At 42.4% G+C, this 13,317-nt stretch overlaps 1 protein-coding gene across 1 annotated transcript in view; it reads left to right on the top strand.

Annotated features, from left to right (window-relative positions):
• LOC126295104 (ATPase family AAA domain-containing protein 3) overlaps window positions 1-13,317 on the top strand; it is an 87,924-nt gene that overhangs the window by 29,564 nt on the left and 45,043 nt on the right. The window contains exon 4 of the mRNA XM_049987359.1: window positions 5,741-5,898. Coding sequence (XP_049843316.1) covers window positions 5,741-5,898 — 158 coding nt within the window. The remainder of the gene's footprint in view (window positions 1-5,740; window positions 5,899-13,317) is intronic.

Genomic DNA, 13,317 nt, shown 5'->3' with positions numbered 1-13,317 from the left:
TGGAGGAGACAGAGAAGATCCAAAGAAGAGCGGCGCGTTCCGTCACAGGGTTATTTGGTAACCGTGATAGCATTAAGGAGATGTTTAACAAACTCGAGCGGCAAACTCTGCAAGAAAGGCACTCTGCATCGCGGTGTAGCTTGCTCGCCAGGTTTCGAGAGGGTGCGTTTCTGGATGAGGTATCGAATATATTGCTTCCCCCTACTTATACCTCCCGATTAGATCATGAATGTAAAATTAGAGAGATTAGAGGGCGCACGGAGGCTTTCAGACAGTCGTTCTTCCTGCGAACCATACGAGACTGGAACAGGAAAGAGAGGTAATGACAGTGGTACGTAAAGTGCCCTCCGCCACACACCGTTGGGTGGCTTGTGGAGTATAAATGTAGATGTAGACTGAACAGACCCCCACTTCAATCCCAAAACAGAGTTGTCATAACTGTACTGGCATCGTGTGTCTCGATTTTAGTGGCTCGGACAAAGAGGAACATCGCCACTCGTGTGATTGTCGTTTGGTTACAGGTGTAAAGTATGAGGGCTGTTCAATAAAGAACAATCATAATTTTTTTATGGTCATAATTTCTCGTGCTATAATTTAATCTTATTATATTCTGTTAGGTTAATGTGCAACAAGCACGCTGTAGTAATTTCACTGTTGGGGCTCCTGGTTCCTGCCTCTGAGAGGCAGGAAAGGTCAGAAATGTCCAGTAACATGCAAGGAATAATGTGCAGCATTGAAATTCTGCTTTTGTCTCAACATATCTTCAGCTGAGGCCTATACAATGTTACAGGCCTATGGAGAGTCTGTTCTTTCCTACAGTACAGCTCGAAGGTGGTTTAAAGTGTTTAAAGAGCGGAGACCAGGAAGGTGGATCTGGTGCTCCAGTTACTGCTTTTACAGAAGAAAACATCAACACTGCTGCTGTCATAGTGAGAGAGAATCAACGAATTACCTTAAGATCACTTTCTGAAATACAAAACATTTCATAGGGTGCCACCCACACATTGGTGACAGAAAAATTACATGTGACACGTGTTTGTGCACGCTGGGTTCCGAGACTGTCGATACCCGAACAAAAGGACATTTGCGTGCGGGTCTGCATGCAGTTAAAGTTGGTATTAGAGGAAGTTTCGGAGTTTCTTTCAAATGTAACCACTGCTGATGAAACTTGGCTACATCATTTTGATCCTGAGAGCAAACAGCAAAGCTCTGTGCAGATATTCTTTACTGCCATCCCACAAAAAAGCAAAAATTGTTGCTTCTGCTGGGAAATTTATGCTCATCTCATTCTTTGATATTCATCGAATGGTTTATCAGCATGTTGTACCTACACATACATCAGTAGCTGGATGATACTACAGGGGTGTCCTGAAAACATTGCAAGTCAATATCAGGCACAAAAGACCACATTTCCATGAAGCAGGCTGGATGCTGCACCACGATAATGCGCGGCTGCATATTGCCAATGTTGTTGCTGAATATCTTGCAGAAATCAACGTGAACTGCATCCCTCACCCTCCCTATAGTGTGGATTTAGCCGTGTGTGGCTTTTTTCTATTCCCTAACATGAAGAAACACATGTGTGGCATTATCCATCATCAGAAGCAGTGGTGAACGCTGCCGAGGCAATTTTGGAGGACCTCTCAAAAAATGCTTTCCCGCATGTATTTGAAGACTGGCAGAATTGCTGGGACAAGTGCATCACATTCATGGGAGACTACTTTGAGAAGGACCATCAAAATTATGAGGATGAGTAAAGGCGTTGCAAAAAAAAAAAAAATCATTCTTTGTTGAACAGCCCTTGTAGAATGACCAGGTTTTGTTATCTGTGACATTAGAGTCCAAAGTGTTGTCCTGTTCATCTGCTTAGTGGTGAAGAAATCTGTGGGAAGAAACTTTCTCATTGTTCTTCGTGGTCCCCAGTCAGTATTTGCAGTGCCCACCTTGTGCACACTTCAAATTTTTGCAACTTTGGTGTTTTATAAACCTCAGGAACCAAAGTGGAGAGATCAACCAGAGTAATCTACCAATCTACAAGCACAGTTCATGCAACGTTTGTGACTGTCTTGTTGGAAATTATTGGTCCCTCAGTACCTTGGTTGTGGTGAGTTTCACTATCACAGGTTGGAAATTTCTACGCCATTTATGAATATTTTTGATGTCAGTGCATACGCTTCCGTCAATTGGTGATGAATTTCAATTAGTTAAACAGTTTTTGCGTTCATTCACGTGCTGATGGCGTCTGACAGGAGCTCCCGACAGCTTCTGAGATGAGATGAGATGAGACCGATCGACCCAGTGAGGTGTATGCACTGATCGGAGCAGTGTCACCAATAGGTGCACGAATAGTTGCTCTGCATCCTCAGTGCTTCGGGTGGAGGCTTATCGTTTGGGGTTACCCATAAAAATTCCGAAATTACAGCAAGCACACACTATTCGAGGCTAACAGCGACGTGAAGCTGCATGAATGACTGAAAAAACCACAGGTAATCCGAAATAAACTTTTTCCTGGAATCTGCTATTTACTGTATTTACAAAACACGCTTCACACAGCATTTGAAATTCCACTGTGTTACTTGCTGTAAACTGACAACTCGTTTAAAAAATCACACTGGAATTTGTATGACTTGCTTTCAGTTTGTTTGTGGGAAATAATCTTCCAGATTCTTCTGCTTCTGATTCTGCTTTTCATTGAGATTTTTCCCTGGTGACAGTTCATTTTCGCGAGAGGCAAAATGTAGGCATAGTCGAGCAAATTTTGTCCTGTTCACTGTAACAGCAGATGGATGCACTTCAGTGTCTTAATGTGCATCATAAAGGATTCCTCAGTCACCTTGTCTTCACTCTCTTTCTCTACCCAATACACTTTGTTTACTATACATGCAGCACTTACAAGTTTAGCTCCTGATTTGTGGCCATCACTATTTTAATGCTCTCAAATGTTTTCCTTATGTATGTCTTCACAACCAAAAATTAATATTCTATACAAAAATACTCATTTAATTTCAAAAATATACTCCCAGGTTGTTTTGATTTTATTTTACTTGTATTTCTTTTTTTGAAGATTGTCGACCGACAGTAATCCAAACCCAGATTGTCAGGAGTTTGCCGTATTTCCAAAAGTATGCTTGGTAAACATTCCTTAAATGTGTAAGGATTGCAGTGGGATTCAAAATTTTGTCACGCTACACTGTGTGCTCTTCTCTAATTTGGAACATGTCCATATCTACTCATGCAACTGACAGAGTTCCAGGGTACAGGTCTGTTATAAAGGAATTTTCTTTTTCGGACTATAAAAACTGGCTTACGTAGAGCATTGGACACTAATCATGGTCAAAGTATTTCCCACAGGACTCCACACACTTATCCCAGTCGTGCTGCCACTGTTGGAAGCATGCCGAAAAAGCCTCTTTCTGAATGGAGTTTAAATCAGTTGTCGTTGCTGCCATAATGTCCTCTCTTGTCTGAAATCTTGTTCTGTTCAATGACCTCTTGAGTCTTGGTAACAGCCAGAAGTCACAGGGGCCATACCAGGAGTGAAAGGAGTTTTTTGAAGCACAGAATCGTTTTTTCCGTGAAAATGTGTTGTAACATTGTCGCAATGGAGGTGCGAATTTCACCTTGACCGCAAGTCCAGTCTCTCATGCCACACATCATATAGGCAATGATGGATATCCCTGTAGTACTCTGGTGACAGTTTGACCCTGTTGTACATACTTGTGGTGCACCACACTGCGGGAGTCAAAGAGAGCAGTTGGCATCACTTTGGGTTTGCTACACACTTGCTGGACGTTCTTTGGTCTCAGTGATCTACATAAATGATCTTTTGGATAGGGTGGATAGCAATATGTGGCTGTTTGCTGATGATGCTGTGATGTACAGGAAGGTGTCATCGTTGAGTGACCGTAGGAGGTACAAGGTGACTTGGACAGGATTTGTGATTGGTGTAAAGAATGGCAGCTAACTCTAAATGTAGATAAATGTAAATTAATGCAGATGAATAGGGAAAAGAATCCCGTAATGTTTGAATACTCCGTTAGTAGTGTAGCACCTGACACAGTCACGTCGATTAAATATTTGGGTGTAACATTGCAGAGCGATATGAAGTAGGACAAGCAGGTAATGGCAGCTGTGGGGAAGGCGGATAGTCGTCTTCTGTTCATTGGTAGAAGTTTGGGAAGATGTGGTACATCTGTAAAGGAGACAGCTTATAAAACACTAATACGACCTATTCTCGAGTACTGCAAGAGGGTTTGGGAGTCCTATCAGGTCGGTTTGAGGGAGGACATCGAAGCAATTCAGAGGTGGGCTTCTAGATTTGTTACTGCTAGGTTTGATCATCACACGAGTGTTATGGAAATGCTTTAGGAACTCGGGTGGGAGTCTCTGGAGGAAAGGAGACATTCTTTTCGTGAATCACTACTGAGGAAATTTAGAGAACTAGCATTTTAGGCTGACTGCAGTATTATTTTACTGCCATCATCTTATATTTCGCGAAAAGACCACAAAGATAAAATGAGAGATTAGGGCTCGTACAGAGGCATGTAGGTAGTCATTTTTCCCTTATTCTGTTTGGGAGTGGAACAGGGAGAGAAGATGCTAGTTGTGGTACGAGGTACCCAGCAGCACACACTGTATGGTGGATTGCGGAGTATGTATGTAGATGCAGATGTAGATGTAGAGGAATGTTCCCACTGTGACGACCGGGGTTAGGTTTCCGAGTCCTACTCATACACCCAGGACTTGTCACCAGTGATTACAGTGTTCACAAAGTTGTGATCACTGTTTGTGGGGTCTAGCATATCCTGTGAGACTTCAGCTCGAAGTCGCAGTCCGCTGTCAGCAGTTTTGTCACAAACTTCGCTGACACTCTCTTCGGGGACAAATCTTAAATCACAGTGGAATCTGCTGGAAAAGTGCCGATGACAACCTCTTGTCCAGTTTCTCTGACAGGCAGTCACATGACGGTCCCGCATCACCACAATGTTTACCTTGGCAACAAGGTGGTCATTTCGGCATGTTGAAAGCCGACCGGAGTGTGGCTCGCTCTCCACTGACGAGCAGCCATCTTTAGACGGATTGTACCACTCTGTAATCTGTGTGATGCCCAAATCTCCCGATTGGTTTCCACCTGGCTGTTGCCCGGTGGCTAAATTTGATGTAGTAGCACTGCTCCAGTCATTCCGTCATTTCTCTCGCAGCGAAAAATAGACGCGAACACTACACACTACCTCACTCGACTGCTGCTAACTGGCAACTGAGGCTACGAACAGGCGGGAGAAAATTAGTGCACACGCACAAAGGTTCGAGGTCGACTCGTGCGAGCACACTACATTCGAATCCGTAACGTGTTTGCAGGAGAAAATTAGTGCACACGCAAAAAGGTTCGAGGTCGGCTCGTGCGAGCACACTAGATTCGAATCCGTAAGGTGTTTGCAGGAGAAAATTAGTGCACACGCACAAAGGTTCGAGGTCGGCTCGTGCGAGCACACTAGATTCGAATCTGTAAGGTGTTTGCAGGAGAAAATTAGTGCTCACGCACAAAGGTTCGAGGTCGACTCGTGCGAGCACACTAGATTCGAATCCGTGAGGTGTTTGCAAAAGAAGAAATGAGGTCGTCTACTTTGCCGAGTGACCTCATATACAGTATATGTTGTCAAGTAATATTGCTTCAGCTGCAGTTTTAGCGACGTGGTCGGACGAGACGGCAGGCGGTGTACGGGGTGACGTCTGTTTCCAGGACGGCCGGAGCTGTGATCGGGAGCGGTGTGCACGCGCTGCTGGAGGACTGGGACAAGGTGCTGGCTGCGGCCGGTGGGCTGTCGCTGCTCGCTCTCGGCGTCTACTCCGCCAAGGGTGCCACAGGTGTCGCCGCCCGCTACGTGGAGTCCCGTCTCGGTGCGTATGTCTGAATAACACTCCTCAGCAAGCCCTGCTGCATGTGGCAGGGTTTACATAGTTCATTAAATATTGTGTAGTGTGGTCTATGTTTCTCTATCCTTCGAACACACACACACACACACACACACACACACACACACACACACACACACACACACACACACTAGAGGTTTGTCCAGAAAATACGTGAAAAAGTTGAATAATAACTTTATTTTACAATTGTTCAGTTATTACAATATGGTCTCCTTCAAAGTACTCGCCCTGAGATGCGATACACTTCTGCCAATGCCGTTTCCACAGTTGATAACATTGCTGAAAGTCTTCAGTTGTGATGTTATTCAGCTGCCGTGTCGTTTCTGCCTTGATTGCTTCCACATCTCCCAAGTGCCGCCCCCGAAGCACCATTTTGCATTTCGGGAACATGAAGAAGTCACACGGGGCTATATCAGGTGAATAAGGCGGGTGGTCTGTCACGGTGATTGAGCTTCGGACCAAAAACTCGCGCACAACAAGAGACGTGTGAGCGGGCGCATTGTCGTGATGAAGGATCCACCTGCCCCCTTTTGCAACTCCGGTCGAACTCGGGCCACACGAGCTCTGAGACGTGTCAGAAATTCAACGTAAAAATTTCCATTCACTCTCTGGGCGGGAGGGACAAATTCCTTGTGAACAATGCCCCTAGAATTAAAGAAAACAATCAATATTGTCTTTACATTGGACCTTGATTTTTGCGACTTTTTTGTTCTCGGTTCTCCTGCTACTTTCCATTCCTTGCTTTCAGATTTGAGCTCCCCTTCGCATTCGTAAAACCAGGACTCGTCTCCAGTGATGACTCGGTTGAGAAAGTCCCCTCGTTCCTCTGCTTTCAACCAATTCTCACAGCACTCAATCCTCTTTGCTTTCTGTTCTGGTGTCAAGAGCTTCGGTATGATTTTCGCACAAAATTTCTTCATTTCAAGTTTTTGTGTCAGGATTTCGTGAACGATTGTTTTGGGGATTGACAGCTCGTCACCAATCACTCTGACTGTCAATCTACAGTCTTTAAGAACACAAGCCCGAATTCATTCAACATTTGCATCGGAATTCGATGTCGAATGGGCGCCCTTGGCGAGGGTCATCGTTCTCTTCATCTCGGCCACCCCGGAACCTTTCTAACCACTTGTTCATGGTCGGTTCCTTCAGAGAATTGTCTCCGTAAACCTGTTTCAAACACTCAAAAATCTCACTGCCATTTTTGCCTAGCTTTGCAAGAAACTTGATGTTGACGCGCTGTTCCTCAATCAGGGAGAGCTCCATGCCGACGGCAGGTGACAAAGGGTAACTGTCAACAAGCTGCCGTACACTCCCACCTTCACGCAGAGTGCTCCGACTCGAACTGAGCGTTGATGGGATTGATTACAGCAGTAGTCCCACCTGGCGGTGACTGCAACTTGTAACATAAAGACATTATTCAACTTTTATACATATTTTCCCGACAAATTTCGTACATACACATATGGACTGGACAAAAATATGGAAACACCATGGTAAAGACATTCTTAAAGACATGTGCAGATGTTAACCGAGCCTGCAGGTTTCGCTGTCGCACTTGACCGTGAACAGCATTTGTGTAAGTCCTCAATACGTCTCAAGTGTTAGTTGTGGTCGAAACAGTGTTCTGTGTAGTTATGAATACATTGTGTTGCAACTAACGAGGAGAGGCCTCAAGCAGTGGGACCAACTTTTTGAAACCACGTATACAGTGACATAGTTTAAGATAGCAGGTATTGTGTCTTGAAGTCATTATCCTGGTGGGCCCTCGTTTGCGAGTAATTAATGAAAAAATCAGGTACTTTAAATTTTTTTATTTTTAAATCTGCATCAAAATGACTTTGACCATTATTTTTATTCAGTTAATTGTTTGAACATAATTTTTATTTATATACCTTTGTCTCACAACATTTTAATCATCACAAGAACTTTTTCGTTTGTACAATTTTAATAAACATAAAAAATTACAGGTCTGGTGATGGTTATGTGATATGACCGACACCGGTAATCTATGTTCTTGTAGCATATGTGGTGCGATCAAGACTGAATTTTAAAAAGAAAAACTTTTCATTAGTTCTCATATTTTTTATATGTCGTTCTTGTTCCACTCAGAATTTTTGTGAATGTGTATTTAATTATGTTTGTCTTTTATAGTATCTCCATGTGATTTTAGTTATTTATTTATATTTGTCTGTCGTAATATTTAAACATTTGAAAATGCCAATCTATCGGATAAAAAAGCAAAAGCATGAAATAATCTATGTATATTGACTGTGCCATGGTGTCAAAAATTTATATTTTGTTGCAAGACATAAATTTTTTTCTATGGTAATTGTCATGTGGACTTTTAAAACATAGCCTAAATTGCTATTGCACTACACACAAAATAATGCAGATGAAGATTTAAAATGAAGAATAGACCATAAGTAAAATGAAATTCAACCAAAATTAGGAATAGAAATATTGAATGGAATAATTCGGTCGAAAAAATAGAATGATAAGATGAAAAAAATTGAATTGAAATTAATACATAAAATTAACTAAAATATAAACCAATATTTCAATCAGAAACAAAATGATAGTAAGCAAAATGAGAGCAAATGAAGAAGTCAGTGTTATAAAACTGATGTGACAAAGGAATACAAATTAAAAATTACAATTAAATCAATAAACTGAACAAAAATTTAAAAATAAAACGCTGAAGTACCTGATGAGACTCCAACGCACAACTTTGTGTACATAAAACTCTTATTCTATCCAATACACAATGCAACCAGTCATACAAAATAACGTATTTAATGCTATTGAACGCCATTCAAAATTCCAAAATTTATTTTGTCAATTATTCACAAATGAGGGCCCAGCAGTGTGGGTGGCTGATGGTGAAGGTGTGATACACCATATAAGTGATTCCAAAAAGTCAGTCTCACCACTAAGGACTTCTCCTTGTAAATGAATTTGAATGTGAGCAAGTTGTTGGTGCTCGAATGGTGGTGCTTTCGTAACCGAAGGGGCCAATATGTTTGATGTGTCGACAGGCACTGTATCGAAGATTTATACCCATTGTACAGAAAGTGTAAGATCATCATCCACATGGACAAAAATTGTGTGTTGACTGACAAGGTGCATGTGTCCTGGGAAATGTGGAAAACACACAGGAATTTTTTCACCCAGGAGTAATCAGGGAAAAAAATTTTTTGGAATTTTGGGAATTTTTCATTATTTTAGTTTTCAGTTAAATCTTTGTAATTTTCATTAGTAGGACCTGATACAGTGTACAAACAAGTGTATGCCGACAGCAAAATGTGTCAAAGGCTACACAATACTTCATAACAACATTATGCCTTTGATGTATCTTTCCCCTGGGCCTCGTTTTGATGAATATAATGTCACGACAGTTTACTTTTCTAACAGTTCGTGGGAAAATATAATGAATGGTCATTCCAGAAGCATTACTTTCAAAGTAAATTTCCTTTTATGGTATATTTGAGAATATGCAATGAATTTCTTAAATCGTTGAGCGTTAAACTCTCATCCAAAACTTAAAGCTGAAGACCAGCCACTTAAACAAAATTTCGGGCCCAGAACACCAGCCATTTATGCCATTACTTAATATTTTACTGTCACATTCATTTGATGTGTTTTAAAAGATAACACATGCTAAAAAAGATCAAGTTTCAAGGCTAGTTTTTCACATTTATTTTAGTTCTTTTAAAGATTACAAATTATGCAACAACAATGGCAAAAAGTATAGTTATCTTAAAAAAAGTGCGAAGTGAGTTCTTTGAAATTTATAACGGTGTTTGTCTGAAGTATTCAGCTGCTGCAGTTAAACTGGTACTCTTAGGATCCTGCCTAACCACACCCTCAGAAACACAGCAAAAAATGATGTTCTGTTGGATGACTGCATGAAGTTTCCTATGCTCTGAATATCTGCTGTCATTAGCTGGTGAGCTCACGTTGCATGAGTTGATTGGCTATTTCAGTGCTTTGGAAGCTATCGTGGTATAATTGGTGGAATATGTGTTTATACTTTGGTAATAATAAAATATGCAGTGTACATGTTGCCACGCATAAATGATCTTTCCAAAATGCTTTGTTTTTTGTGTGTTGCATTTCCTAAAGTGTTAGTAAGTTCTATGCCGGTGTGTATATCCTTCACCATTCAAAGAATTGACAAGTTTTACAGCTCCGAGAGAAAGTGTATTATAACTTAACACGGAAAAATGTACTTTCACGTAGGAAAAAGATTTTTTCCACCTGTGAAAGTGTATTTTTAACTGGGGTGTCTGGGAAAAGACAAGGAATCTTTTTTGTTTGTTTTTTGTCCGCATGTGTACCCTGGACTGACCATGACAGTCAGTCATTGAAGAGGACTGCGACAAAAAATAGAGAGGGCAACAGCTTCTAAAGTTACTGCAGAAGTACCGGGTGATTTAAAAGTCAGTATAAATTTGGAAACTGAATAAATCATGGAATAATGTAGATAGAGAGGTACAAATTGACACACATGCTTGGAATGACATGGGGTTTTATTAGAACCAAAAAAATACGAAAGTTCAAAAAAGTCCGACAGATGGCGCTTCATCTGATCATAACAGCAATAATTAGCATAACAAAGTAAGACAAAGCAAAGATGATCTTCTTTACAGGAAATGCTCCATATGTGCACCATCATTCCTCAACAATAGCTGTAGTCGAGGAATAGTGTTGTGATAGTGTTGTGAACAGCATTGTAAAGCATGTCCAGAGTGTCGGTGAGGCATTGGCGTTGGATGTTGTCTTTCAGCATCCCTAGAGATGTCGGTCGATCACGATACACTTGCGTTCAGGTAACCCCAAAGCCAGTAATCGCACGGACTGAGGTCTGGGGACCTGGGAGGCCAAACATGACGAAAGTGGCAGCTGAGCACACGATCGACACCAAACGACGGGCACAAGAGATCTTTCACGCATCTAGCATTATGGGGTGGAGTGCCATCCTGCATAAACATCGTACGTTCCAGCAGGTGTTTATGAGCCAGGCAAGGGATGATGCGATTCTGTAACATATCGGCGTAACTCTCACCCGTCACGGTAGCAATTACAAAACCAGAATCATGCACTTCCTCAAAGAAAAAAGCCCGAAAACGGTAGATGTGGTAAATCCAAACCATACCGTGACTCTCTTGTCATGCAATTGAGTTTCCATGGCAGTTCTAGGCTTTTCGGTAGCTCAAATTCTGCAATTGTGGGCGTTGACAGACCCTCCGAGCGTGAAATGAGCTTCGGCGGTCCACAACATGTTACTCAACCATTCGTCATCTTCCGCTATCTTTTGAAATGCCCTCACCGCAAATGTCCTCTGCTTCAATAAATTTCCAGGTAACAGTTCATGATTCCGATGGATTTTGTACAGATATCATCGGAGGGTACGCATAAGTGCCAACCAAACAGTAGTGTACGGAATGCCGATGCGACGTACGACTGCACGAGTGCTGACTTCCCCGTGCATAGACGAACCTGCTACAGTCTCCATTTCTTCCTGAACTGTCTGAGCAACTTTATGCCTTGTGCTCGGTTGGCCACTACGGAGTCTATCGTCTAAACAACCCGTGGCTCCGAACTTCGAAATCATTCTCGCCACAGCTGCATTTGTCAACGGACCTTTACCCATTCGAATCCCCTTCCTATGGCAATAGGATTGTAACGCTGAACTAGCACATTCCCCATTCTGATAATACAGCTTCACTAAAAGCGCCCTTTCAGGTAACGTCAACATGCTACGACTGCTGGCGCATCTGATTCTCTCTCTCATTACAGCTCCTTTTATACACGATTGACATGCGCAATCACTGCCGTTTTGCTGTCCAGCGCCATCTGTTGGACACTTTGTGAACTTTTTTTTGTTCTAATAAAACTTCATGTCATTCCAAACATGTGTGTCAATTTTTACCTCTCTATCTACATTATTCCGTGTTTATTAAGTTTTCAAATTTATACTGACTTTTTCATCACCCAGTAAATCTCAGACTCATAAACCCTGTCAGCGCCAGAAGGGAATTGCAGGGTGGGCTGGAATCTCAAAACCACTCATCAGTGCAAATGGCCATAACAGGAAAATGTTGTACCAAAGCCATAAAACCTGGACTATGGAGCAGTGAAGAAAGTCATTTTTGATAGCCATCTCGTGGTCTTGCACGTGCCCCATGGTTACTCTGCAAGGCTATATTACTGCCAAGAACTATTGCCGCTCTTTGAAATGATATACTGTGAATTATGGATGAAGGGCAACATGCAGATTCCATACTTCAAGATTTCAAAAAAGCATGTGACACAGTGGCGCACTACAGATTGTTAACGAGGGTACAAGAGTGTGGAATAGGTTTCCAGATAGGTGACTGGCTCAAAGACTACTTACGTAATAGAACCCAGTATGTTGTCCTCGACGGTGAGCATTTGTCAGAGACAAGGGTATCGTCAGCAGTGACCCAGGGAGGTATGACAGAACCGTTGTTGTTCTCTATATGTATAAAGGACTTGGTGGACAGGCGAGGAGCACTCTCTTCTTCCCGCTCTTCCGCCCCAGGCCCGGATGGTATCCACATACAAATGTTGCTGCATTTATCATACCATAGTCTGCGTTACCTCCTTCGTGTTTTTAACCGAATTTGGACCAACAGTACTTTTCCCAGACGATGGCGGGAAGCTATCGTCGTTCCTATTCCGAAACTTGGAAAGGACAAACATCTTCCCTCTGGCTATCGCCCCATTTCTCTCACAAGTAGTGTATGTAAGGTTTTGGAGCGTGTGGTGTATTGCCGTTTAGCCTGGTGGCTGGAGTCCCACAGTCTTTTAACACCTGCCCAATGCGGTTTCCGAAAGCATCGTTCTGCAGTTGATCATCTTGTTGCTCTCTCCACTTATATCTTGAACAATTTTCTCCGGAAACGCCAGACAGTAACGATATTTTTTTTATCTGGAGAGAGCACACGGTACCTGTTGGAGGACAGGCATCTTCCGTACACTGTTCGCTTGGGGCTTTCGAGGTCGGCTGCCGGTTTTTCTTTGTGAATTTATAGCAGAGCGCACATTTAAAGTGCGGGTGACCACTACTCTCTCCTGTACCTACTCCCAAGAAAACGGGGTACCCCAGGGGTCTGTGCTAAGTGTTGTACTGTTTGCCATTGCCGTAAATCCAATTATGGATTGTCTCCTTCCTGATGTCTCGGGCTCCCTCTTTGTGGAAAATTTTGCGGTCTTCTACAGCTCTCAATGGACCAGCCTTCTTGAATGACGTCTTCAAGGATGTCTCGATCGCCTCCATTGTTGGAGCATCGAAACCGGCTTCCGGTTTTCTCCCGGTAAGACCATTAGTGTTAATTTTTGGCATCGTACAGAGTTTCT

The sequence above is a fragment of the Schistocerca gregaria genome, chromosome 11 (genome assembly GCF_023897955.1).
Source record: "Schistocerca gregaria isolate iqSchGreg1 chromosome 11, iqSchGreg1.2, whole genome shotgun sequence".
NCBI classification, from domain to species: domain Eukaryota; kingdom Metazoa; phylum Arthropoda; class Insecta; order Orthoptera; family Acrididae; genus Schistocerca; species Schistocerca gregaria.
The sequence above is the reverse complement of the archived record's forward strand: the minus strand, read 5'-3'. Positions and strand labels throughout refer to the sequence as shown.